Genomic DNA, 27,622 nt, shown 5'->3' with positions numbered 1-27,622 from the left:
GTACACGTCGTGGAAGGGAATCTTACAGTCACAGCCTTCAAGTCGAGTACTTTTCCAGTGGGTCGTCATTGATCATCTTTAAACCGTATATGTTCAGTCTTTGACCACCGCGTCAAATTGTTCTTCAACTTCTTCAACCGTTGAGTGAAAATCAGTTCCCGAGCTAGACCACGAGCAGTCGTCCTTATTTCCTCAGAGCCATGCACGACGAGTGAAATTATTATTTTATGCAAATTAGTGGTGAAAACGGGGCGTGTCATGCAATCGCGCGCTCAACTGTGTCATTGAAAAATAAGAGACTGTTCCCAGTCTATTCTCAAGCACGACAATAAATTTAAATTGACATTTGCTCAACTATGCTCAGCATTTCTCAAAAGATACTCTTTTGCTGAAAAGGGGCCAGAAATTTGAGAACAGAAGTTTAAATTCAAAGAATGAAGTGACATGCCATTTTTTTTGAAATTATCCATTTGCTTATAAAATAGTAATGCCTGCGACTCATGCTAAAGATATGCACACCTTTCTTCGCTTTTTAAATACTTTAACGCACATTTCCAGTATCCTCTTTCTTCAAAAATTTGCAGCTGTTTTAAAAAAAAAATACCAGTCACTGCTCCCAGTTTCCACGCCAGCACTTACTTTCTCACTGAAACTCCTAGTAATAATAATTATTATTGCCATTAATGATAGTAATTTAGATGGAGGGGAATACCAGAATACCCAGAGAAAAACTTCTTGGAGAAGGGTAGAGAACCAAAAGATCAACTCATCTGAGGAATCAAACCCAAGACACACCAGTTTGTGGATTGCGGGTGCTACCACCACTTTGCGGTTTATAAGCTGTTGCAATTGCCTTATGCTAAAATATTTTCATGATCCAAAAATCAGGTTTGGAGTTGCATTTGCAATGCTTTTTGCTTACCCCCCCCCCCTTTTCCTTTAATTGTCAATACAAAGGCAAGAAACATTATTCTCTAGGGACAGGAAGCGCTTTATTAAACTAGTGAAAAGATGTACCTTGAGAAAAGTCTTTTTTTCAATAGGTACAAACCAGCAACAGAAGACCAAATAATGAAAGCATTTGAAGTTTTAGATCAAGAAAATAGAGGCTACCTTACAACAGAAGAACTTACCAAATATATGTGTGAGGAAGGTATCATCATATTTTTTCCTTTTTTATACAAGTGTCCTTAAACTCTAGTTATGACCATGACCAATTTAATTAGTTTTTTATCAAACTCATGTACAATATTATACCACCTTAACTATTTTTATACTTGGCCTGTGGGTATATTAAATGTACTGCAAATTGTGCAGTTTTAGTTGCCTTGGAAGTGTAAAGGGAAGTAGAATTAAGGGCTATATTATTATTATTATTATTATTATTATTATTATTATTATTATTATTATTATTATTATTATTATCATTATTATTATCATCATCGTCATTTTTTTTACTTCACCATCAACCTTCAACATTAGGCAAATAAAAGAGTCAAAACTCTTTCTCAAGTGTTATGTTGAATTGGATTTTTATTACTATTGTTATAAAGAGTGGTTTCCATCATTTAGGCAACATCTGTTTGGGGCATTAGGTTGCATTAGGTGGCATTTGCAATTCAAATGTGCATTTAATAAATCCTAAAAATTCTTACAGGATATCATAAACAATTTTTGGCACTAAAGCTGTTTCACTTGTTTGTGTTGCTCTCATTTTACACTTCAATGTCCTTGGTGTCTCAGGAAATTATTTCATTCTCCCTGCCATGCAGAAGCCAAGGGCCTACAAACTTAAAATAACCCAGAAGATCTTTTAGTATTGTTCCATTCGTTTTATGGTGTTTCACTTTTACTACAACATCTACACAAAATCTTGAGTAGTCGTTAATTATGCAAGTGTCCCCTGCTAGAAGAGGTCTAGCTCTCTTTTTTTGCATTTGCTGGGCTGACGAGTGCAGGAAAAGTGACCTCTGCCATGGGCTGAAACAAACTTTGATCCAAATACAGTCCATGACCTTGGACAGCACTGGTCAAAACTCATGCCTGGTGATATATTTGCTGACTGTGAGTTGAGCCCACTGTGTCTCGTGCATTCCTTTACAGTAATTCCGCTGTTGTTAAGTGCGCCCGCACAACGTGTGAAATATCATGTGAGGATTTGGTCGCTAAGTATCCTCCACCCATGCTCGGACAATACAGTGAGTTTCAACCAATGGCAGAGGTCTCTCTAGTCAGTCCAGTTGACGCAAAGAAAGAAACCTCTGCTGGCAGGAAATTCAAGTGACGATGAACAGCAAAATAGCAACTGATAAAAGAATAAGATTTCTAAATTATAATTAGTCAAAATGGTCTCAAATGTTGTCAAGACTGCGGAAGTGAAGTTTACAATAAACGTAAACTCTTTTCATTTTTATTTTCAAGGGGAACCTTTTACACAGGAAGAAATGGAGGAAATGCTCTCTGCAGCTGTTGATCCAGACAAGGGAATTGTGTTTTATAAAGACTTTGTGGCAATGATGGTGGTTGAAGACCCATAAAATATTGTAGATATCTGACATTTGTTTGTGTATCAAAATAACTGATCAGGTGCCTTGATATATATTATGATTTATCTGTCAAGATGCACATAGACTAACACCATTGTTGTCAATAGCTGAAAAAATGAATACCATTTTCAGTTGAAAGTTCTATTGTAAATACCTTTAAAGTGTCCTATTAAGTAACATGTAAATTATGTAATAAAATTTTGCATCTTCAACAATTTGTAGGTTTTGTTACTTTGTGTCACACTACCAGTATATATTACCCCATCCTCGGAGACCCAGGGGTAGTTAGTGGGGGCGGGAAAAAGTCTAAACGGGCGAGGAAAAAAATCGGGCGACGAAAAGTCAAGAACGAAAATAGGAGCTCCAATTTTCGTTCTTGACTTTTCTTCGCCCGATTTTTTTCCTCGCCAGTTTAGACTTTTTCCCGCCCCCACTAACTGCCCCTGGGTCTCCGAGGATGATTTTACCCCAGAAATTACCCAAACTACTGCTAAATTTTGGATTGGATCAAGCCTTTCGAACCTCTGTGCATAGAGTTTCGTATGGAGTATATACCTCGTCCTGTCTCCCCATAAACAACACTTTGGAGACTCTGCCACCCCGTAATGAAGTCGATCCATGACCTTTCCAGCAGGGTGGGGTGCAAATGATAATGATTTCGTACCCAGACCTCATACGGTCACATTTTTTCAAAAAATGGCGGCTTGCAATGAGCGTGACTATCGGAAACTTTTTACTGATTTCTTACTTAACACTGATGTCAACAATTGCTACACGCTAGATGAATTGAAACGCCTTTTTCCCAGAAAATATCAGTAAGTGTTAAAAGGGGCTGGATTCTAGAATACCCGTCCACTTACTTGCATATAAGCCTTAAAAGAAGATCTTTAATTTCATGCAAATTTAACTCAAAACAGGAAGAATATTCTATGTGAAGGTTTACATATTAATATTAGAGAACATAAAGATGTGAGGACATTGTACGATGCCTACCAAACAAAGCAGAGGCAGATGAGAGATAGAGTTATGAGGAATATAGAGCTGCATTGTGGACATAAGGAAGCTGCCAAACCAGAGGTGAAGACCACAAAGATAACAAGTAGTGAAGGCTAGGGATTGCATGAACCTGTGTAGGAAGAGTTGTTGGAGGCATTAACTTTCGCGGGGTTGAGGGTAACGCTTTCTCTAATCTGTTATGGTCATTAAGTTCATACTGGCAAAAAACTCGAAATCCAGATGGTTTCATTAGCCCCTCAGCTCAAATACAATAATTAAATTATGGTGGATAAATCACTATATGACAATTTCAATATGTGCAAGGTCTCTTTATTTGCTCACATAATCGAGAATATGAATATGTATAGCACATTTAAGTAAAGGTGTATGTGAGTATATTTTATACTCTTGATGGTGATCCATCCACTGGATAAAGTTATCTGGCCTTTGAACAACTCCGACCAGGGAGTAACTGCTGAATATCTTGCCCACCTTCATTAGCCTTTGACAGCATTCTTTGAAGAAACAACAGACAGAATACAATAGATTTTATTTGCATGGAAAAAAGAGATGGGGTATTCAGCAGTTAAGCTCATCAGAATGTACCACTAATTCTCTAATATTTGGAGTGACTATATACAATACTATTACTCTTGGTCAGTTTCACCACTGACATTAAGTCAACTGTTTGTTTCAGGGTAGCAAAGTTGCTAATGGTAAGTACGAAGATGACATTGCCGACCTTGAGGCGAGGGAAGAAATGCTGCAAGAGGTGATTGTCTAAATTGTTATTGATGAACAAGGCCTTTGTGAGGGTATTTCAGCATATTACATCCATGGCATATTGTGTGAAGTTTACAACCACTTTGTTATTGGCTTCATGCTAACTTCAAGATAACTGACAGTATTCAGTCTTAGTAATACTGTAACAGTTTGAAGTCACCTGTTCCCTTTTCTGCATTATTATGTAAAAGAAATTGGGAAACTTTGTTTTTTGTGAGCTGTTGAAATCTTGCTTTTTTCACTTATGACTCCAGGAAATAGATACTATGCAACGAGGCATTGATTGTGTCAAGGAAAAACTTGGAAGGTAATTAAAATGTTGATTGACTGCTAAGTTGTTCGAGCATTGGAGTGCATGTACCATGCAAGAGGTCATTGGTTCAAATCCTGGCCCCAGTTGTCCAAACGACGGATAGGGCTATCCACCGGATAAATCACTATCCAGTGGATAAACACTAGCAAAACCAATTGAGTTATCCAGTGGATAGTGATTTATCCCATGGATAGTGCTATCCATCGTTTGAACAACTGGAGCCTGGTCATCAGAATTATAACTTGGGGTCTTAAAATAAAAGTTATGCTGCCTTTGTAACAAAACCTACAAATGGCTGGACTTTCCAAGTCTTACCTCACAAACCTTGTTCATAAATTCCGAGAGATGAGAAAGAACCCAGCCAGTATTGTCAAAGCGTGAGGCATGGGGTTCCTTCCGCATGTTGTGGCCTGTCCTTGCAAAGGGCATACCATCAATATTGTTGGATCTTCACCCTGTTGTGTGATGCTTCACCCAACAAGGTGAAACTCAAATATTCAAATTATGTCGATGAAATAGTGATGGAATTGAAATAAAATATTTTGTCTTGTAGTTTTGTAGACACTCTGGAGAAAAGGAATCTTCTTTACAACTTACAAAGAACAGATTTTGACACAAAAGAGCTTACAGACGCTAACACTAGAAGTTCAAGAAGGAAATCTGAGAGATAACAGCCCCTACATTAAACAAGATGACAGTAATAAATATTATTATTCATCATTCACTATCAAGACTCCAATGAAGAACATCATTAATTTTTCTATACGAGGTTCAAAATCTGATTGTTTTGCTTGTTTTCAACCTCTGCAAAAATACTCCCTGGCTCAAGACTAAAAGTGAACAAGGATTGCAGTTAGATTTATGTGACATGGTTTGATGCTTCTCAGGTTTACAAAATAATGAATGTGACACAAGTGTCGGTGTGTTCATCCGGGATAATCTGAGGGTAAGACAAGAGTCCTTTCATATTCACTGATTAGCATCCTTTCTTTCCAATTAGATGTTCATATGTTTGAGGTAAAATGCTACCCTTGTGACAGGTTAAAGGAGTGTGGGCTGAGTCAATGTACCAAGCCCTCAAACATTGGCTGGTATCACCAGTTATTGGTGATTATTGTTATTTTTAATTTTCTTGGACAATGATTATTGTATGGTTTGTTTGGCTATAAGCGTGCGAACGCAGAGGTATTACCGGCTGTTGTTTCTCTCCCCATACATCTGTGTTTGCAGGCTAGTTTGGCGAGCAAGTCCCGACAAAGTAGAGTTTTCCTTTTTGCAAAGAAAAACTCCTTTTTAGAGCTCTTGAAAACATGTACCAATAGTTTTATTATACATTGTACCGATGTATACATTTTCATGATCTTTGCATGGTATGAAATAAATTCAGCCACTTCCTTGTTCTCTCAGTACAGAACTTTTGTGTAGCCACAATGTCAAGGTCATCCCAAGACCTTCGCTGACAACAAGTCACATTTTTTCCAATTCCAAGGATCCTGCACTGAGGGACAACAAAAGTAAATCCAAAGATCAAAATTTTCAATTAGTTAGTCATTGATAATACTGTTCCTTTTATTTCTTATGTGGCAGAATTATGAGGTATTTGTTTGAGATAAGTTGCTTTGTATACTGTAAAACACACTGTACACCTCAGCTATCAAGCTAGTTCACAGGCACCCCACTTTTAATAAATTTTGAAAGAGGCAATATTCAAACTAAAACAGAAACATAATTAAGAATCCAACTGGCAGGAGGCACCAGTTGGCTATTTACAAAGTGTGGTAGAGTTGAATCCGGTACAACTGGAAACAAATCCAAACCAGACGTTGGCAACCGTGTGCAAACCCAACACCCTTACCACTGGACCACACTGCCTCCCTATAATTAAATCTTAATCATTACTGGTAATTAACCATGTAATCTGCATGAAGTAGAGAGGAATCAGAGAAGACTACACGGCATTGTATTGCCCTAGAGCATATCTCTTTTTAGGTGGGGAAACTTCACTAAAGAAGTGGAACAAGTTGACTGCAGTTGTAAGAAGAAGTTTCACCATGAGGCACTTCACTGGATTATATTCAAACCAGTATTAGAAGTTGACAGATTTAACTACTGCCTGACTTTAAAACAGTTACTCATTATTTTAAGCATTTTGATTTTACAGATATACTAAAATATCTTTGGATTCAAAGTCCGTGAAATTGGGGATGTGCACTATTACTGATCCTCTGTTCACCAAGAGCTGGCAAATGTGGATTTCTTTTCCGAGCATGAACACCGCTCAAATTGGGGAAGGACTGTAAAATAGAATTAAAAGGAAAAAATTAATAAGATGGAGGGGTCACAATGGATAACAACACTAAGATCCTTTAACACCAACCCATAACAATCTTGAGTGACTATTTTATTACCTTTCTGATCTTGCCCTGTCAGAGACCTCTGCTAGTAGGGAAGTCATTAGATTTGAAAAGCAACTCTTTTTTTTTTAAGCAAAAGCTACTTACTGAATCATGCATCAGACCCGTTATTTTCCTTGTTTTTCCATCAACTATGACAGGTTGATGATCTGTGAACATTCTGTTGAAACTTGACTCTCTGTTACTAAGTTCCAGTCGGTACCGCTGCACTTCCCTCCGAAGACGCTCAAGTTCATCATCCCTCTGAAAGAAACATGTAACGAAATACAATCAAACAAATTAAACATTTTACCACTGCCTTTGCCTCCAATGCAGAAGAAAATAATAAATATTAGCAAAAGGGTACATCTATTCATGTTTTGGGGAAAAAGGGAATAATACCTTTTGGTCTGAAGTAAAATTATGAAGACTGTGCCTGGGTATAACCAACCTAATTATTATTTATGACTCTTAAATTAAAATTTCCCCGTTAGTCTATTTATCTTCAAGTTATGAGGAAAAAGGAGGTTCAGTTCATCGGTCTAAAGCTAAGCTGGCTCACCAAGAAAGCTATTCTAACCTACTGGATGATGAGCCAAAAAGGATGGATGATGAGCCATTTACCGCGCTTGGAATTTGGTCAGGGTTGAGGTGCTATGCATGAGTCAGTCCAAAAAACATCATTGCCTAAATGCTGCTTTAGTTAATACAACCTCAGTGACTTGGAGAGGTTTTTAATCTTGTTGCCTTGTGGTCTCTTTACAGCTGTCTTGATTGCTGCAATTTTGTTTCCCTGCAACATAAACCTCTTCTGCCAAGGAAGAAGCCCTGTCTTATCCAGTGTTGTTCGTGACTGACAGGCAGGCTGTCATGTCGCCAATCACAGAGAGTCATTTGGTGGCAGAGGTTTTTTTTCACAGGAAAGTAAATAGCAGATTCAAGGCAGCCACAAGAGACAACATAAAAAAAACTTTGGACAACGGGAAAGCCTAACACTTGACCCACATCAAAGGCAGGTGTTGTCCGTGGGACTTCAGGGCTTCCCTTTGGGACTGGTCTTGGTGATCTCCTCGTGTCTTTCCTCTTATTTCTCTCATCAATATATTGTTGGATTTTGTATTCAAGTTGGTTCTTATCACTTTCCAGTTCTTTAACTTGCTGAATTAACTGTTTATTCTTTAATTCTAACTTTTCTGCTCTTGATTGGTCTTCATGCTGCTGTGACATGTACTGTTTTATTCTGTGAGTAAGATTATCAATTTCATCTTGCCAATCACTTTCCAGTCCATTTATGCTGTTTTCAAGTCTCTGTTTTTTTTGCAAAGCATCGTGAAGCTCTTCCTGTAATGTCTTTATTTTAGTCTGAAGATTTTCAACTTGGCTTTCAACTTTTTTAATTTTGTCCGTTTTCGCCTTTAGTTTTTCTTTTAAAGTACTGTTTTCCTTTTCCGTACTTTCTAACTCAGTTGTTAAAACTGCAATTTGCTCATCATCAGCTTTGAGCTTGCTCATTAGTTGCTCTTTTAACTCGACTATCTGCTTCTCAGCCATTCCTAACAACTGATCCTTGCCTTCCAAAATCTTAATTAATTCTGCTTCCTTGTTTTGAAGTTCTTTTATCTGCTGTTTGTCTTTATCGTTCTCTGAGCTCTTCAGGTCGAGCAAAACACGAAATTTCTCCAGTTCATCCAACTGTCCCTCCAACCACGAAATTTTCCCTTTAGCTTCCTCACAAACGACGCCAATCTCGTGTTCGTATGCTGTTTTTACAGCTTCTATTTCCACCTCTCGCTCGTGATTTCTTGTAAATAATAAGTGAATGACCATGGTGAGTTCTGCGATCTTCCGAGAAAGTTTTGATTTGATATCCAAATTCTCGCGGTCACCTTTAGATCTTTGGGCCATGAGGAATATAATTATATATGTAGAGAGATCACTGGAGCTCCACTTTTGATTCAATTTAGGACAATGGCAATTCAATTACGACCCAATATAAAGCATCGAAAAAAATTGCAATTCCTGAGACAAATGTGAACTTTCTAAGGATCGAAGTTTATACATAATCTTCCGTGGCAACTTTTAAATTATCCTTCACATGATCCTTCGTCACCTGAAAACCTCTTTCGCACAACGCAACTTTGCCATATCGTAGGTAATTTTTTAAGCTTGCCGTTCAGAAGATTTGCAATCAAGGCGTTAATTATTTTCTGTAGTTTGAGAAAGACAATGGCTTGTGTCCGTTTAGAGTTTGAAGTGCGCAGTCCACAGCAAGCGGTATAAGATTAACAATTCACAAGATTCAATGAAATGGCAGTTGCTAGGCAAAGTCTTGATGACCTCATTTGCATAAGAGTTATAGGAACTGCAACCTTCAACGAGTTTTCGACAGCAGATCGACTGATAGCGATCTGTATAAAATTGGAAGGAAAAGCAATGACAAGAGGAACTGTCGTTTACGTTGGCAAACTCGACCGCCATGTTGAAAGTTAAATAAGGACTACTGGCCTTCTTTGAATGGATGGGGAGGGAACGTGGGGAACGAAAAGAACAGTGCTGTGCACGACTAAATCTAAAAGTACCGGAAATTGAAAAAAAAAAGGATAAAAATGAGTAAATTTAAGTCAAATCTAGAAGCATGGTCGAAGCAAAGGAAGCATTGGCGAATGCTTCAGTGTTTCTACCCTAGATTTCGATGTCGACCCTGTGCTACCCTCTCTGTTAGTAAGAAAATTATCCTTAAGCTGTAGATTCTAGAATACCCGTCCACTTATTTGCATATGCGTTTAGCAAAAACAGGCAACAGAGGAGAGAAAAGTCGGACCGTGGCAATTAGCCAATATTTTGCATTGTTTTTATTTTGTTTTGTCTTGGAACTTACAACCCACTTCTCGTCTCTTCTCGTCCCTTTATGCTCAAGTGGACGAGAAGGCCTGGAATTCATGGTTTGTTACACTTCTGCTTACATGACAGAAAAACTAACATTTTGAAAAAAATGGCGGACTTTTAATTTAATTTAAGGTGTCGGACAGTCCGTATAAAATGTAACTTATCTCTTATTTTTCCGCCTGCATCGGCTTTCTAGTCAATCGATTATTTCAAGATGGGACTTAGTGAAGCGATGCTTGTGGTTGTCTCTGTTCTTGAAGGTACGTTTTCCGGTAACGAACTCTTCAATTATTTCACTTACATATATATAATTATAATAAAAATGAAAGTTTCCGGACCAAGTTTCCAATCTTTTCTGCGCCGTGGGTTTACGTCTCATATTTTGTGCCTTAAACAAATCAAATAAGCCATTTTAACTCTGCCTTTACTGATGTGTACGCTGAATCTGCTTATTTTATGAAACTGCTCCGGAATTTCCCTGCTAGCGGAGGTCTCTTTCGATTTGCTTTTGCTTGGCTGACATTACCCTGCGAAAGCAAAAAGAAAAAAACCTCTGCCAGCAGGGAACTCTGGGAAAAAAAGGACTCGTATGTTAAAGATAGCTTTCGTTGTGAATTGAGTTCCCAAAATATATTCCTTTGATAAGATTATTATTTCATATTTAAACTAATTATCAATTTTCAATTTTCTTTTTGTTATTGTAAAGCACCCTTGGCTAAAGGGAAAAGGCGCTATAGAAATCTTATTTATAAATTTATCATCAACAGGACGAAGATTTCCAAAACGTCCTCGACACAAGATTCTTGTGGAAACAAAGTTTGATGGGGAAATCTTGGTAACTGACCCTATTGATCACTTGGAGAGTCCCACATTTACAACTGAACTTGCATGGGAACTAAGCAAAAAATCTTTGCACCAACATCGGTTGCAAAGAACACCAATCAAAATCCAGGTGAGAATGAATAATGTGGCTAAGCTTCCTTCATTGTCACTTCCTACTATCTGCCTCCAGTCTACACTTCAGATTAGAATTGTATGTACCTGTATCCCTAGTTTATTATTATTTTTTGCACATGTATGCAATATGATGCTTTGACTCTAGTCTCTGGGACAGTTAGTACTATCATATACATCTATCACCAATCAACAGAGCTGCCAAAAGTTATCAAGTTTTCCATGACAAAGTGACTTTTCAAGCGACCAGATTATTAAATTTTAAGTAGTGTCGCAGTCCTTCACATCCTTTTTATAGTGCTATGCATTGGACACACTCACATCACAGAAAGAACCTGTTGGCTATGTGATCTTGGACTTGAGGACAGCACAGTTAAAGTCTGCTGTAAGTACTGTTGACCAATCTCATGTCAATCATTGATGAATTAGTGATTGGTACTCTCCTTAAAATTGTCTTCATTTCACCTACTGAGTATTAAGAGTGAGACTTAACACTAATAGATTTTACTCTGTTCAACACCAGAAAATTTTACTTCCAATTTCTGTTGAAGCAGAATGAACATCAGTACAGAATGTACTTTCTTTATAATGACTCCTTTGTATTCTATGGATAGTGACAATAATGCGTATTTAAGTTGTCTCTTAATCACTCACTGAATCTATTAACCCTTTGATGTCCAAACCGGCCTAAACCGGCCAGACTTAGTATTTTACTCTTTTTTAACGCCAGACGACTTTACTCGTCAATGGGTTAATACTTGTTCTTGAACTTGTGTTGTAGTGTGTCTGCACACAGTAACCTTTTATTTGACGCTTGAATTTTACCACAATGTAGTCATATTACTTTTTTTCAGAGAGCACAGTGGTACCCCCTTTTAAGTACCAAGTATCAGCGTTTGAAGCCAGAGTTGAAGCTTATGCTCTCTTTAGAGGATGATACAACTCAACCTACTGCAAGTCATCAAGAAGAAACACAACAAGCTGAAGATGGTTTGTGAAATGTGACTCACTAAAATTTCTTAGACTATGCTGTTTGCTCTGGAGATTGGATCAAACCCAACCCAATCCTTTAGTCATAGGGTTGTCAAAAAAGTAGTTACTGTAGTAAAGGGAATACTGCTATTGAAGTTTTCATGGTTTTTGGTGCAAGCAACTGCTAGGTCTAATTAGCTAACCTTCATGGTCTTTAAGATGTCACCAATATTACAACTTAATGTCAATAAAGTAAAGAACTTGCAGGGGTTTCAATACCTTTTGAAGTCAGATGCCTGGGCTAATCAATGTAAGTAGCAGTCACTCTTGTCTTTTACAAGGGTTTGAGTGAAAATCAAAACAGAGTAGCCGGTGGTGAGAGGCAAATTTCTGTCAAACAGACAGCGGTATACCGCCTGTGACTGGCTTCTAATGAAATCCCTGAACTTGGTAGTCCAGTGCAAGTTAATTCTCTTTCTCCTTTTATACTTTAAACAAGCCATAACTTTTATTGCAACCTTCAGTTTTCGTTGACCATTTAATTTATTATTATTATTATTATTATTATTATTTGTGCCAGTCAGACTGCTTACAATTTGTCATTTTTTCTCTGTTCTTTGAAGCAAAGAAACCCAAACAATCTCCACCAACTAAACAAGGGATAAATGAACTGAAGTTTGCTCTGAATGAAGAACAAGGATATTATGTAATTGGGCCCCAAAAGGAAGATAATCAAATATTCGTGTTGTCAGTCACTATAGGACTTGCTTCAAATTTGGCAAAGGTGGGCTTGTGTTAAAAACAACTTGTGTGAGTGGGAAATGCAATGTCTGGTTCACCATAATTATTGAAAATCCTACTTAGTCCAGAAACAAATGTAGATCTATAGATAGATAACCTTTATTTAAACATGATTATGCTTAAAGCTTAACAGCTTGTGGGTCATGTATCATTACATTTTTAATTTGTAATTAGTGATGTATTACTTTGATAGATGCTATAGTTAACAGTTGCTTGTAACTGGATATCGCTTTGAAATGATCACAGATTTACTTAATTGAATTTATCAATACATTTAATAAAATCTTCAGGGGTATACTTGACTTGCTTTGACTGTATTTATTAATTTCTGTTTACAAATAGTAATAAATTAAATTATTGTTTTTCGAAAAATGCTCTTTATGTATGAAAGCATGGAATCTGTCATTGATTGCATGAATGTCACCAAAGGTAATGGATGTTGTCTCGCATGTATTTCTTTTAAAGTGCACTATAAATAGGAGTATATCAAAATTAATGCTTGTATGTGATCTTCCCTTGAATCTATAGAATGTGTCATGTTTGTTAATTTTTCCACAGTTAATACCATCTACCTTCATTTTGTCTGATCCAAGAACGAATGGTGGATTTTATTTTTATTACTCATTGCTGTCAAATGATGTGACAAATGAAGTGTTTTTTGATCTCCTTCAACCCAACTTCCCTCCAGAGCGTGCTTCGGTGAGACTAAACAGTACCTTGGATCATCTAAGAGCATTTTTCACCCAGCATTCAGGATTAGAGGTCAGTTTGCATCCCTTTAAACATGAACTTCAGGTAAAAGTTTCCCGCCTAACAACATGTATACATGTAAATAATTATTTATTGTTGAGCCGTTGTATCATTGTTCCAGATGAATGAGTTTGCTCTGATACAACACTAACTACTTGCTTTTCTAGAAATGTTTCCTCGAAATGAAAATTTTTCAACATACACGTTTCGACACTTTGCTTGTAGATCCACCTGTGTAGTGGAGATCAATCTTTGGGGAGAGCAGTGGTGTCTTTTCAAGGTCTCCTTAGTGAACAAAATACAGTAGCCACACCAGCAGTGATTGAAGGAATGTTTCATTTAGTGTCACCTGGAAGTACTCAACAACAGTCTGAAACAGCACAGGACAATGAACCTGCAGTTGGTGTTTCTGTGTCTTTAAGACTTGAGCAACAGGATATAAAAATGATGGAAAATGCTCCAGTGGATGCATCATCACCAGCGTTGGCTGGTGGAGCAGGAGGCATACCCAGACAGGTGCTCAAATACATACTTAATTGACCTCTCCCCATAGGGACTTTTCAGAGCCAATGAAACACAACTAAGCGACGGAACAGAACAACAACTGTTAAGAATTTTGTCATGTTGTTCGTCTTTCTCTTCTTGGTATTGTAAATAGTGTATTGTATTAGTAGTAGTGGATGTGTGGTAAAATTAAAATAAAATTTAAAAAAAAAAAAAAAACTGTTAAGAATCCCAACTGGCCGGAGGCAAACCAGTTGGCTATTTACAAGTGCAGCTGGGAAGTTGAACCAGGAACTACCAGGATCAAATTCAATGAGTGGTCAGAACGAGTCTTGAACCCCGGGATCTCCAGATCTCAAGGCAAGCGCCCTAACCACTGGACCACACTACCTAGTGTACATAGTGCATGTACTATTCATGATACCCTGAACATGAGAAATGAGAAAGCTTGCCTTTCACCAATGTGTCCCAGCCCAGTCAAAATGTGCCAGCAGGTGGAGATTTTACCGCCTACAACCAAATATCTGTCGCGTACTAAAGTTCATTGATAACAAATGAGGTCTCCACTATACCAAAAACTAATTGTAACCAAAAAATTTAAATCAATGTTTCTTTTGGTCAATCAAGCCGAAAATTCAAGTAAATTTCGACACAAAGTGACTCTTGCGTGCTAAACGCTGGGGCTATTGGGGCCTGGGAAAGCCTTGAACATGATGTGGGAAAATGAGCCACATAAATAGTCTTTAGGCAAAGGTCTTGTAGCTGCAAACAAAATTGTGTCTAAGGACTCTTTTCATTTGACAGAACTGACTGGCCAAACCGGACATTTGGAAGGGCTACCATCTCTACAATACCTTCAAATTATCCTTAATTAACACACTTTGAGGATGATATGTTCTTCTTCTGAAGATTGCAAGGGATTAATTATCATGCAACTGGTCCCTCAGATCGTCGCATTTTCTTTGCAAACTGACGGGTCTGGCCGGCCAGTTCTGACAAAAAGGAAGCGCTTTAAGTCCAAACAATTTCCTCTGCTTCTCCATGATCCACTTTATCCACAGTTACAGATTTTTTTGTCTTCCCCTTTCACTTTGACAGTATGTCTTATTTACCTCTGTCCTAATCTTGAGATCCTCTGCCTTGTTAATATCTTAATTTACATAATTTTTTTCAAATTAGAACAGTAAGATGTTTTAAAAGAGTTGAAAAGGTTTACTACCTTTATTCATAATCAACTTGTTCAGTGACTAACTGTAACCTGTGGAATTTTACTGCATTCATCTCAAGGGCACGACTCAAGCCAACAACTTTCCAGTTGAAAGCCAGTCACCTCCAAAACTAGAACCAGTCTTCCCTCCAAGGGGGAAGTCCAAGGATGATAGGAAAGGTCCTGAGGCAGAGGGGACCCCACCCCAACCTCTGTCCAGTATCCCAGATAATGCACTTAGAAATGGGGTTGTCATCAGTAGGCCCAGCAAGGTAATGAATGAACTACTTATATACTGGCACTTTAAATGAATTTTGTGTGCCAATGTTTGTTTGAGTTACCGGTAAATTGTGAGGTTCAAGGAAATAGGAAAATAACAATAATTATCGGACATACCACGAAAAGCGTAACAAAGTTGTTGAATGTTTCTGTTCACCATATACGTTAGTAGATTTCTACAAGAGTCCCACAAATTCCTACAGATTCCTGCAATGATGCCATATTTTTCCTGCAAGGATAAACACCTGGTTACCAAAGCAGTTTTGTGAACAATGGCGGAAAGGGATTTACAAATGTTTGTGAAGTGCGGTTGGGGGTGAATTGAAGAAATGATCTCACTGACTAAACAATTTAGGCAGTTGTCTTTTTGATACAGACACCTGAAGAATTCAGGTAACTCTCATGGGATTCGAACCCACGATCCCTGTTATGCCGATGCAGCGCCCTTACCAACTGAGCTATGAAGCCACTCAGTTGAAACCAGGCCAATTTGTTGGCTTGAATATTTGTGAAGCATCAGAAACTTCTTCTTCTGCTGTCGTCAATATTGAGAACCAGACTTAATAGTAGATTTGGCTCATAAACTGGAAAAAGCAACCTCTGAATGGTCATTTTACGAAAATAACGTCTACATTGTTTAATTGGCTTATTATTGTAGCAGATTCCTGCAACCACCATGTGGAGTCATAAAAATCCCTTAAAGCATGTGGATTCCTGCAAATTCCTACAAGCACAATAATAATTTTTGTTTATTATTGATTCTTACAAGGTTGTCTTTTTTCTGACCTCTTCTTCATCCTCAGGATGATCCATCTCCTAAAGATACCAGAGCAACACAAGGCCAAACACCACAGGGTCATGTTCCTGCCTCTGGTCCCAGTACTATTCCTTCCCTTGGTACAAGGCCACCTATTGATCCATCTGCTCATCACTTTTGCTTCTCTGTTGATTTAAGAAGTATTTCAAATCTTGATGTCACTTCTCCAGTTAACTGCTTTCTCAGGTAATCTTTTGTGGTACGGTTTCCCTGCAAGGTTCAGAATGTTGCCTTTCATAACAGCTTTTTTTTTTTTACACCTATTGACATTAAGGACCGCCCGCTTTCCTGGGGCAACTAAAAATTTCATAACAGCTATGATCTAAAATCTTAACATGTATTCTCTTTGACTTCATGATTAGTGCGCTCAACTCCGGATCGAGTGGTCCGGGTTCGGGTCCTGGCCAGGGACATTGTGTTGTGTTCTTGGGCAAGACACTTTACTCTCACAGGGCCTCTCTCCACCCAGGTGTATAAATGGGTGCCGGCGAATTGAATGCTGGGGGTAACCCCGCAATGGACTGGCATCGCATCCAAGGGGGAGCAGAAATACCGGTACTCCTAGGCTCGTAGCAGACTTTACCTTTTACCATTCTCTTTGACCACAGACCTACAGTTTGCAGCAAGAAAAAAAGTTCCAAAACTGTGAAAGTGGCTGAGAATATCACTTGTCACTTGATGTTTTTGACATTTGCAATTGCTTATTTACACTTGAAAGCTCAATCATACAGTGCTGGTGACCCATTCTATACTGGTTGGGATTATCAATTTTATAAAATAAAGAAATTAGTTTAATTTTATTTCCCAACAATTGTGGCCTCTTGATCTTCAGTAAACATACATGTACTGTTGGTTAGATAGGTGAATACACAATGAAATAACATATCCAGTTGAATGTGCATGTGTAGCTTGCTATGATGCCTGCTGATACGCTGTTCTAGTGACCATTTTCTAATCATTCAGCCAGGAACAAATTACTGAATATTGAAAGTGCATTTCATAATGAGTTATCTCCGAAAATTTGAACGCAATCAAAGCAGTGATACTTTGTAAATTTCAAATTTTACAAAGAAATGTTTTGGATCATCAGTGCTTTTGCCACCCAAGAATAATTATTTATCAGTTTTTGATGGCTAATAACAGGCTTGTCATCAAAGCTAAAAGACGTGAAATTGGCATTGGCAAAGATTTCTCAATGCAAGCTCAATGCATTCTGATTTATGTTTTCTCAACCCATTAGGTACACCTATCCATTTTTTGGTAGCTCAGCTCCAGTTATGACAAGTCCTCCAGTACAAGTTAAGCGAAACGTAGAGGTTCTTCTTCCCAAGTCTTTCTGTGCATTTGATTTTGCTGCTTCTCCACAGCTGCTTCATGAAACTGTCACAAGGTTGGTAAAAAGGTTACAGCGGTTTCCATGTTATGTCATTGCCGCCACTTGGTCAGACGAAAACAAGAGATGTCTCATTGTCTCCCAAAACCTCTTTTGTTCATCCACTAGCAATATTTTGTACATTACACCATTGTGATCTTTGTCTCTATAGATTGGTTGCAACCACCTACAGTGTATTTAGAACATTCTGCACATTTGACAGTAGATCTGTCTGGTTAGAGTGGCCATCAACACTTAAACAGAGATTTTTCATGCTCTATCCAAACTTCAACACTGTTCTTACAAGGTTTATTCATGGGGACGGAATAAAATTTGCTCCCCCCTCAAAATAGAAAAGCAATAAAAACCGGTTTTTATAAGTTGTAGACGGTGGGGCGACTGTGTATACTAAAGGAACAAAATTGCAAGCACATGGTGTTTCATTCAAGTCCCATTCAAGGCTTTTTTCAGGCTTCTTTACAAGAACTATTTAAGTTGTTTCATTAACTGAGATGATCTTTCATCACAGAAAAAAATTACAGACTGAGAGTTATGGAACTGAAAGGAGACTATTGGTTATTGACTAAATTGACAACTGGATTCTGCGAACATGTATTGGATATAAGATGATTGATAGCCAATGAGGCGTGTAGTGCCGAGTTGCCTGTGATCGTCTCATATGATATCCAACAGGAGTGGAATAATAAATAATCATGGTTTTATTGAAAATGCCCTCAAATTATGGATAAATCTTCCCTGGTTGTGGCAAGTATACATTGAGCACAGAGACTGAGAGTGCATCTTTATTGGTCGAATTTGAACTGATAATGTAGTAGCTGTCTTATAGAGTTCCCCTTGTTGTGGAAGTTTGGCACAAGGACAATATGGCTGGGAATGTGTTGATTGGAATTTGCAGTGCATCACTGGCCACTGTATTAGCCGCTGATAAGATCCAAGTCATGACGCAGGTGAGGTGTAATGAGCTTGTGCATACATACAGGACAGGCAATAATGGTTTGCCCAACGCATGGTTCACACAGGCCTAGAATACTCTACACTCGGCTAGGTCATGAAAATTCTGCAAAAATATTTTCACAGGAAAACTCCATGAATTAGAGGAAACAGTCCTGGATTTTGTATTGGTTTTGTGAAAGAACCGCAAAACAACCTTTTTTTACAACAAAAGTAAAAAGTGTGAAAGGATTATATTTAACACTAAGAAACGCATTTGAAGTTCCCCAAACGCCGGTCTATCAGCCTCAGGACTTGTTTTACATTCGTGACATTTGGGCGATCAGGAAGAGGCAGACGAAATATTAAACTTCATGTCGGAAAAGCTGAAGGAATGATTCTGTCAAAAATCCTTTGCCGGGTGCCCACGGGTATTGCCTTTTTGACATAGCTGTGCACAATGTAAGGAAATAGACTCCTTAAAGGCCATAAAATTCCTGGAAAAGTCCTCGAGTAGAAGATTATAAATCCTGTGTGAGCTGTGCCAGTGAGATTTCTTAGTAAGGCGACCAGCTACGAAACTGTGAGTGTATTTCAAGTCAACCTTTCCAAAAATCAGCTTTGGTACTTCGTATTTGTCAGGGCAAGCATTAACGAATAAAGCATTGGAGAGCCATATCGGGGTTATTATTTACCCGGAGGAGGGGATATGAGGACATCAAGATATGTGGCAAAGGAAATGTTCTAAGTGTACAGTTCTTTGAATTGAACATTTGTTTTTCGTAGGGCAGAGTGACAGGATACAGGCAGATTTACAGCGAAAGGGCTTTGGTACTTACTACAGAAAAGTATGTTCTTTGAAAAAAAGAAACTTTATTAAAGTCCCTCATCTTCTAGCACTGGAGCACTAATTGGGGACACTGTAAATTGAAATTAACAAATTAGCGCAAATCAATTTGGAGGAGAGGGGAAAACCGGAATATCCGGAGAAGAACCTGCTCGGTGCAGAGTAGAGAACCAACAAACTCAACCCACATATGACGCCGAGTCTGTGAATCGAACCCGGGCCACATTGCTGGGAGGCGAGTGCTCTCACCACTGCGCCATCCCCGCACGCCTTTATAGACAGCAAATTATCTTTTAGTTATTTCAAGAATCAATGTTGGTTAGGCTGTGGCTCAAACCAATGAATTCTCACCCTTCTCTTATATTTTTTTGATGCCTCACACCAAATTGTTTCCACTGACTTGATACCTTTTCCGCTCTGTTATTTGTAAGGACTCCAAGAAAGATCGGTGAATTGCATGTTGTGCTCGGCCTGGAGGACCTCGGTCTTGTTAACTTACAGCAGCTGATTAGAGCAAACGAGGTAAATATTTTCGCCTGTTACCTTCCAAGCGAGCAAATCATTATTCTTTTTTTATGTTTCTTGGAAAGTAAACTTGACATTCCTTGATGTTTCAGACAAGTTTGACGTCATCAATTGAGAGCAGTAACCAATCTTCTAGTGCCATTCCCCTGGCGGAGCCACAGCGTGTTCCACCCTCTCAGGCCCAGCCTCCACCTGACATGGATCCCCGTGACACGGCAGAATACAAGACTGCTTTAGAACTGGAACTATGGAAAGAACAACAGGAACAACTGTTTCAGGAACAGGTGAATTAGGTTAATAATAAAACACGGAGGGTTTGGAATTCATACATTAATCTGAACAGTTTGCTAGAAGCCCATTAGTAGGAGCAAGCAACTCCCACACTGAGCGGCATTTTTTTTGTTACGGCATTTTTACACACCAATCTCTTTTTGGACTACCTTTGCCCGAAAACAAAAAGGCATTTCCAGTTCGGTGACGCTGTGACGTCAAGTTGGTTTCCTATGATTGGTCAACGGGCGCTTGCGGGAGTCTCATTCGCGGGAAATTCAATCTAAAAATAAATCGGTCTGTGAAAACGCCCTCATGGGATCCTGGTTTGTCCATTAAACGTTGAGACATTGCATTTTCCTTCATTTCTACAGTTGTTTCATTGGCTGAGACCCTTTGCGCAGAAAACAATAATAGAAGTTTACTGAGAGAATTAATTTGTAGGCAGAGAACCGAGACATTTATGACGGTGCCTACTAATTCAATGGTATTTTTGCGCGGTTTTATGAATATGCGGGAAAAGCAGATCTTAACAAGTGTTATTGAAATCCAAAACGAAAATTGGGGGTAACCACACAGTTTTCAAAGATAATTAACCAATAATATTATTAATAAGCTTTAAAATACAAAGCAATATATGGCGTTCCTTTCCAAATTGAAGCTTAATTATCTCTGAAAAATGCAGGGCTAACCCCCAATTTTCTTTTTGGATACCAAGAGCACTTGCTAAGTTCTGCTCTCTCTGGAGAGTTTTAACGCGCGCAAAAATATCTCCTGCATTAGTAAGCACTACCGATAGGAAATCCGAGTATCTGGAGATGCGCAGAACGTAGGCAGCGTCCTTAAGTCGCTTGGGTGTGACGATTTCACGATGCACCATATCCCACTACTACCCACTTTCAAGCCTCAGCTTTCCTTTTCTTTCAATTAATTAATTATTGTTATTCTCGTTGCTATATCCCCATCAATAGCGTAGCTCCATCTTTCGCTGTATAAAATGCTATAGTTATTCAGTACTTGTTTCTACAGATGCAGCACCGCGAAAACTCGCACATGAAAGCTCTAGCAGATGAGTGGAAAAGACGCGACAAGGAACGGGAATTGATGGTCAAGAAAAAGGTGCGCTTGAAATATGATCGCTAGTTTGCGCAACGACACTGAACGGCAGCGACGACGTTACGAATAATGGGGAGCTTAAGCACGCGCGTTTTTGAGACGCGGATGGCAACAGGAAGAGAACATTTCGCGTGCCAGGACAGTGTTGTCTCCCAGATTTTTATACTAATCATCTCTAATATGGAGAAAAGATACTTAGCAATGTAAATGTGGTTGTGTGAATACAAGTTAAAAGAGAAAACGGCTCAGTTCTGGTTGTCATCCGCGTATCAAAAACGTGCATGCTTAAGCTCCCTAATGGGTTCTACCAAGAAAACCCATCTTGCTGCTTGTGGAAATAGAGACCTTGTGAAACGACGCCCTTGATGATGTAGAGAAAGCCACCAAACAGCAATTTAAATGAAGAAATGCTTTACCGATGTTGACTCGAGGATACTCGGAAAAATCCGAGTGCTCCTTTGTAGGAATCGTTGACTTTCCGAGTAATAGTTCGGAAACTCTACCACTTAGCTATAGGAGACTTGTTGGAATTTGAAAACTGGGCAGGTTTCTCGAAAGTCTCGAAATCTTTTAGGTGTCACAATTCCCTCTGTATGATCTTAAGAAGGGAGAGGTTTTAGCTCATCAATATTCACACTCATTTTGCTTTTAGTCATCTTGAAAACACACTAAAAGATCAGCTTTTCTAAAACATGCAGATTGCAGTTTCACAAATGGATTTTCGGGTCGGAAAAATGATCGGATTTTTCGAGAAACGGACACCTGATTTTTGGAATTTATTTAAATGAACTAAAATACTGGCTCTGCGTCCATTGCACGTACATTTCGGACATACTTTTGGAGGATGTAAGCACATTATCTCTCATTAATTATTCCCCGTGCGTACCATTTTAATCTTTGGACAGTTACGTGGTTTTTTATAAATGCGGAGCTTATAATGTGGAATTATAGGTCTTCGTAGCATCGTCTTCGTCGTAACTTTGGTCAGCTGCTCATTTTATTACATGTTTTAACGACAACAATCCATTTTAGAAAACTTCGGCCACGTTTCACTATGTGCCGAAGGTAAAACCGATCTTAAGGATGCGTTTTGCTGCCATCTTTGAATAAAGTGCAAGGATGCTATTATTTTGAATCCATTCATTATTGTGGGGAAAAGACGAAGAACAAGGAATCTAGCTAGTTTTGTCCTGGAGATGAATTCAGGTATCGAATGCTCGTTCTTAGGAAATCTGATCATGGCGGTGATAGAGAAAGCCTTCTCTCCTTGTGGAAATTCACTGATCATTGTATATGTATGTTTATTAGAACGTTTCAATTACATTTGCAGCTTGACGAATATTCTCGTCTGGAGGTCAAACTAAAACAGTCCATTGCTGATTTGGAGAAAAGAGAAAAACAGTTGACTTTAAATGAAACTCAGGTATAGAACGATCTTGCATTATTTTTTTTTTAGTGCAGAATTTGGCGAAACCTTCGTGTCTACAACTGGACGACTCGGAATCGTGATCTTCAAATTTTTGGTTTTATCAACGGAGTTGATAATGTAAATTGGCCACCGTACAGAGATTCTAAAGGCTGACGTTTCGATCGTTAGCCCTTCGTCAGAGCGACATTTGTTTGGTGCTGAAAACTTTCTTGTTAAGATTAGGTGTAACTTAGTCACTCACAAGGTACAAGGACTCGCAAGACTTGTACTATGATACCACTGAACTCGGAATTCTACCTGGGATTCTTTTTCCAGTTGTCCTTTCGCCTGCTCCGATTCCCGCTTAAGCCTGCAGACTTTTTTAAGTATCTTTAAGAAACAATTGCTTAAATTGAAAAGATAATTACATTTGTTTCTCAAACAATAAATATTGGAGCTTTCCCATATGGACAGTAGAGCCGCATCTAGTGCAAATCCAGCTAATTCAGTTTTAGAACTACTGGTTATCTGCTTTTCTAACCTGCTTCACTCAGGTGATGCAAATGAAAGAACAACATGAACGAGAACACGAGAGAAAAATGGCAGAAATGAGGGAAGCAGCTCGGAGAATGAAGGAAGACAGCTTACACCAGGTGGAAATGGAAAGGTGTGTTAGCAAAAGTTCAATCCACTCATGTTTGTGTGAGTACCTACCTCATTAATTATTAGTTCGTGCCATTATTTTAAGGATGAAAGTAAAGGATCTGGAACAACAAAAGCAAAGACTTGTCGAGCAGGTATGTAATCCTAAGCCTTTCAGTACTAGAAACTCTAAAGCCTGGTTTTCACTAGCGACGCAAGCACAAGCCCAAGCATAAGAGCGCTTAATTCACAGTGAAAATGGGGTTGATGCAAGCTTAAACACAAGCGCATTCACAAACACAAGGATAAAAGATTTTCCCTTTTCCATTTGCTTGCGCTTATACTTGCGTTCGCGTGGGTGAAAACAAAACGCAGCATAAGCACAAGGAAATTTGCTGCCTGCGTCTGGCCAATAGGCTATTTTACAGTTGTTTGCTCAGCGACCAAGCCTATGAATGGCTGCGAGGCTGCCGGTGACCTTGCATTGATACAGACCTCACTGCTTTTATCATGTAAATTTTGTTTTTGTAACGCTAATTAGTCCACATTAACATTACAAAAGCATGAAGGTTTGTATCAAAACAGGGTTTTTTTTTTTTTTTTTTTTCATTTAATTAAACCACTAGTTGTTGGTTTGCTCAGGTATACGAAGCAGAGAAGCGCTATCAAGCAAAGGAGAATGAATTCATGGCATACAAGGAACAACAACTCACAAAACCGGAAGTTAGACTAGAGTCTGAAATAAACTTGTTAAAAATGGAAAAGGTGAGAGTTTTAAAAGTCAAACACTTAAAAATTAATTTGGGCACTTTTTGAATCTGTTAAAATTTTCATGTGGCTTTTCCGAAAAAACACTTCCTCCGGCAAAATCACATCACATGTTGCCGAAACAAAAATGTTCTTTGCTAATGTTCGAACGATGGTGTAGTTGTAAGTATTTAACAAGAACAGGAGCCCATCTGGAGCGTGCAACTTCCATACAGCGTCTGTGAAACGGCGTTATCACAAGTAGGTTTATTTTTAGACTAGCCCTTCCCGCGAATTAGGTCAAAAAACAAAGGCAGTTCCGGTTCGGTGACCCTATGACGTCAGCTTAATTTCTTGTAATTAGTCATCGGGCTCCTGTGGGAGTCTCATTCGCGGGAAATTCAATCTAAAAATAAATCGGTCTGTGAAAACGCCCTTACACGAACACAGTATGGGTTCCTGACAAGAAATATTGCTTGTATACAGGCGGACCTTGAGCGCAAATTGGAAACATCGAACAAATCCAAGATTCACTATAAACAACAATGGGGTCGAGCTCTTAGGGAACTGGCACGAATTAAACAGCAGGAACAGACAGCGGCAAGAGCGCGGCTCAAGAAACAAGAACAGGAATTGGAGCATATGCGCCTGCGATATCTCGCCGCTGAAGAGAAAGAGGTAGGGTGCGGTTTCCTTCGTAAAAGAACTTATTTTCTTTGGTCATATTTACTTTTTCTCATCCCGCTCAAGTTATTAGGAGAAATTGTCCTTTTGCTTGTTTTAGTACTGCACCTGCAGCAAGATTATTGTTTTCTCCTTCAACCGATTGTTGCGTTGCCGTTGTTATATTCGTCGCTGAAACTCCCTGCTATTGTTGCACCTGTTTGTACGCGAAGCCCAAGAGAGTTTCGTGTTTTTAATGGCAAGGAAGACAAAACATGAGGAAAATAATTGAAAAAAGGGCCCAGCTCTCAACATTCATCCAGAAAATGTACCATCCTTAGCAGACCCTCTGCAGACCAGGGTCTTAGATGTTATCTTGTACTCTTTGCCTTTAGGTTGTAAAATCGGAAAAGGAAGAATTGCAGGAAATTAAGCTTGAACTATCCAGGTGAGACACCTCAAATAAACGTATTTAGTTTATGCATTTTCCCGCGCTTACAGTGGGTTTTAATTGGCGTATTTGAGTCTCAGCGACTGTTTTTACTTCTGGGTTTGGATTAACGGTACATTACCGATTTAATTAAGATGGTAAAGTCATGGAAAATTTATAAGAGTGCAGGATATGCGAGAAGAGTGTTTTTATTGTCATGTATATTTATCGCAGATTAAAACAGCAAGAAGAAGCGAAGGTTCGTTTGGCTCAACGAACAGTGGATACTCAAGTTATCAATAGTGATGGAAATGCCCCCTCTTCTCAGAGAGGTAATATCAGACATCCGGGCCCCACAGGCTTGATGTCTGTTCGCGAAGAGGATGAAGAAGATATCGACAACAGGATCGCGAAACTGATTGAAGAAAGAGACACCTTGTTACACACCGGCGTTTACACCACAAACGATCGAATCATTGTAGAACTTGATAAACAGATACGAGATGCTATTGCCAGCAAAGGGTCTTGATGTCGACCTCAACGATCAAACTCACAAAATTAAAGCGTGGTCGGTGACATGAATTAATGGAACAGGCTGTGTACACTGTATATAATCATTTTAAATATTTATTATCGTGAGTACAATCCTGCTTCCTTATGTTTTGGGCTGGTCTTGGCTTGATAGCCCAATAGACCACTTTCGATATATTAAAATTCAGCTGGATAGTGAGGCTTAGAGGACACAAACAAAAGAAATGAACAAACATGTTCATTCAGTTTCCTTTGTTTGTGTCCTCTAGGCCTCGCTGCCAAGCTGAATTTTAATACATCGAAAGTGGTCTATTGGAAGAGCACTGTATCGGTGTCACAGAGGTCACGGGTTGCATGCTTTCTTTCGTTACTTCGTAAGTAACTTTCACAACTGTCCTCAGGTTTTACATATTTCACTCCCAAAATCTGAATTTTGATTCTTCTTACTGACTTCCATACGTTACTTTTTGTGTTAGCTATGGGAATTTGATGATATACCTTTGGGAAAAAATCTATGTGATAGATTTCTTTATTTCGTCACCAGTGCTAAAGCTTGTGAGGAGAAAATTTATATCACTCTTGGGAGTGAAAAGGTTAAGAGCCATTTTAAATGAAAACAACGCGTGTTGTGCATCGAGTTATAGCAGCTGGTGGAGCCGTATTTTTCTGAGAATCCCACTGAACTGGAAGGCGGCAAGCCGTCGGTTATTTTCAAACTTGAGATTGGCCGAGGTGAATTCGGCCGAATCAGCGAAGAAAAATCCAGATGATGGTCATAAAAGGGTTGGAACCCTATTTGTACATGGCAATCAAGGGAACTAACCGCTGGACCACACTGTTTTCTTCAATTCCCAGTATCGTTTATCGCACTTTGCGTTTATGTCAGATGTACCATGATGCAAGGTGTATTAGCTATTTAAGCAATAGAGGATGTTTTCCGTGTTTCCATAGCTTCATCTAAACACTAGGGGGAGTTGGGAGAATTCGAGACAGTTATGCAAACCTGAGACGCATTTGACGGTTTGCATAACTGTCGAGAATTCTCCCAACTCCCCCCGAGTGTTTAGATGAGGCTATGGAAACACGGAAAAAAGTCCTCTATTGCTTTTATAAAATATTTCTCAAAGATAATTCGACAAATGAAGGAAAATGCTGGTTTTTTTTTTTTACTTTTTGATTGAAAAAGATTTTCTTGATACATGCTCTACACCTACCAGCCAATCAAAACGCGCGTCTGACAATACATAACCAGTCAAAATTCGTGGGATGTCACAGCCGTGTTTCCATACTCTCGTCTAAGAACAGCTATTGAACAATGAGAGTTCGCGTACTATCATAAATATTTTATAAAGAGTGGTCCTGTGTGTTTGGCGTTTTGTGATGTAACTTAAATCACCGCATACTTCTACATTATTTTTTTTCTCACTGCGCGAACGGGTGGAACTCTTCGAATCCTGCAATCTGATAAGCTCGCAGGCCAACCTTAAAGTGCCCCTGTGATAAAAAATCGCTTCCTTTTTTCTTCAGATTATGAAAGTTTGTTTGCTTAACACCTGACTGGCAAAATTTTGAGCCTTGATTTTTGTCCAAAGTCCGTTTACGTCAAATGTAAGTGTTACAAAATAACTTCAAACCTGCCCTATTGTTCTGACACAAAGGGCGATTGTTCTGGAGCAACCACGACACGCCACAATTGTTCAAGATGGCGGCGCCCGGGAAATTTGAAAGCCAAAATAAGCGTATTTGGAATTTATTTTTCTGGCGCCAGTTGTTCGAAGGGTGGATAGCGCTATCCACTGGATAAATCACTATCCACTGGATAACTCAATTGGTTTTGCTAGCGTTTATCCGCTGGATAGTGATTTATCCGGTGGATAGCGTTATCCACCTTTTGAACAACCGAGGCCTGGAACACAAAC

The 27,622-nt window shown here is 38.9% G+C and overlaps 4 protein-coding genes across 7 annotated transcripts in view; 3 read left to right on the top strand and 1 right to left on the bottom strand.

Moving 5' to 3' along the window:
- The window catches only part of LOC137992055 (dynein regulatory complex protein 8-like), a 4,448-nt gene extending 1,687 nt beyond the window's left edge, over nucleotides 1-2,761 (top strand). The window contains exons 4-5 of the mRNA XM_068837134.1: nucleotides 1,044-1,153; nucleotides 2,422-2,761. Of these exons, the coding sequence (XP_068693235.1) occupies nucleotides 1,044-1,153; nucleotides 2,422-2,537 (226 nt within the window). The 3' untranslated portion in view covers nucleotides 2,538-2,761. The remainder of the gene's footprint in view (nucleotides 1-1,043; nucleotides 1,154-2,421) is intronic.
- A 471-nt stretch (nucleotides 2,762-3,232) lies between these two features.
- On the top strand, nucleotides 3,233-5,802 carry LOC137992053 (uncharacterized). 2 transcript variants are annotated; one of them, XM_068837131.1, is made up of 5 exons: nucleotides 3,233-3,361; nucleotides 3,503-3,623; nucleotides 4,240-4,314; nucleotides 4,580-4,632; nucleotides 5,192-5,802. In XM_068837131.1, the coding sequence occupies exons 1-5, from the start codon at nucleotides 3,243-3,245 to the stop codon at nucleotides 5,307-5,309; spliced, it is 486 nt and encodes a 161-aa protein (XP_068693232.1). In that variant the 5' UTR covers nucleotides 3,233-3,242; the 3' UTR covers nucleotides 5,310-5,802. The 2 variants fall into 2 exon arrangements, with proteins under 2 accessions (XP_068693232.1, XP_068693231.1); XM_068837130.1 differs by having other exon boundaries at nucleotides 3,237-3,361; nucleotides 3,464-3,623.
- Nucleotides 5,803-5,947: 145 nt separating this feature from the next.
- On the bottom strand, nucleotides 5,948-9,519 carry LOC137992052 (uncharacterized protein MCAP_0864-like). Its single transcript, XM_068837128.1, has 3 exons — nucleotides 8,037-9,519; nucleotides 7,140-7,295; nucleotides 5,948-6,932 (listed from the first exon to the last, which is right to left on the bottom strand). Exons 1-3 carry the CDS (start codon nucleotides 8,934-8,936, stop codon nucleotides 6,822-6,824), a joined length of 1,167 nt encoding a protein of 388 aa, XP_068693229.1. The 5' UTR covers nucleotides 8,937-9,519; the 3' UTR covers nucleotides 5,948-6,821.
- Nucleotides 9,520-9,926: 407 nt separating this feature from the next.
- LOC137992049 (centrosomal protein of 120 kDa-like) lies at nucleotides 9,927-27,059 on the top strand. 3 transcript variants are annotated; one of them, XM_068837125.1, is made up of 22 exons: nucleotides 9,939-10,177; nucleotides 10,685-10,869; nucleotides 11,170-11,256; nucleotides 11,726-11,861; nucleotides 12,467-12,627; nucleotides 13,203-13,406; nucleotides 13,620-13,910; nucleotides 15,186-15,377; nucleotides 16,188-16,387; nucleotides 17,442-17,591; nucleotides 18,421-18,541; nucleotides 19,311-19,372; nucleotides 19,803-19,893; nucleotides 19,989-20,180; nucleotides 21,196-21,285; nucleotides 22,613-22,705; nucleotides 23,245-23,357; nucleotides 23,439-23,487; nucleotides 23,975-24,097; nucleotides 24,566-24,757; nucleotides 25,138-25,190; nucleotides 25,407-27,059. In XM_068837125.1, exons 1-22 carry the CDS (start codon nucleotides 10,132-10,134, stop codon nucleotides 25,699-25,701), a joined length of 3,126 nt encoding a protein of 1,041 aa, XP_068693226.1. In that variant the 5' UTR covers nucleotides 9,939-10,131; the 3' UTR covers nucleotides 25,702-27,059. The 3 variants fall into 3 exon arrangements, 2 of the variants coding, with proteins under 2 accessions (XP_068693226.1, XP_068693227.1); XM_068837126.1 differs by lacking the exon at nucleotides 11,170-11,256; XR_011121635.1 differs by lacking the exons at nucleotides 25,138-25,190; nucleotides 25,407-27,059 and having other exon boundaries at nucleotides 9,927-10,177; nucleotides 23,420-23,487; nucleotides 24,566-24,702.
- The last annotated feature ends 563 nt before the right edge of the window (nucleotides 27,060-27,622 follow it).

This window comes from Montipora foliosa, chromosome 2 (assembly GCF_036669935.1).
Source record: "Montipora foliosa isolate CH-2021 chromosome 2, ASM3666993v2, whole genome shotgun sequence".
Lineage (NCBI taxonomy): Eukaryota > Metazoa > Cnidaria > Anthozoa > Scleractinia > Acroporidae > Montipora > Montipora foliosa.
Note: the sequence above shows the minus strand (reverse complement) of the source record. Positions and strands in the feature narration are given on the sequence as shown.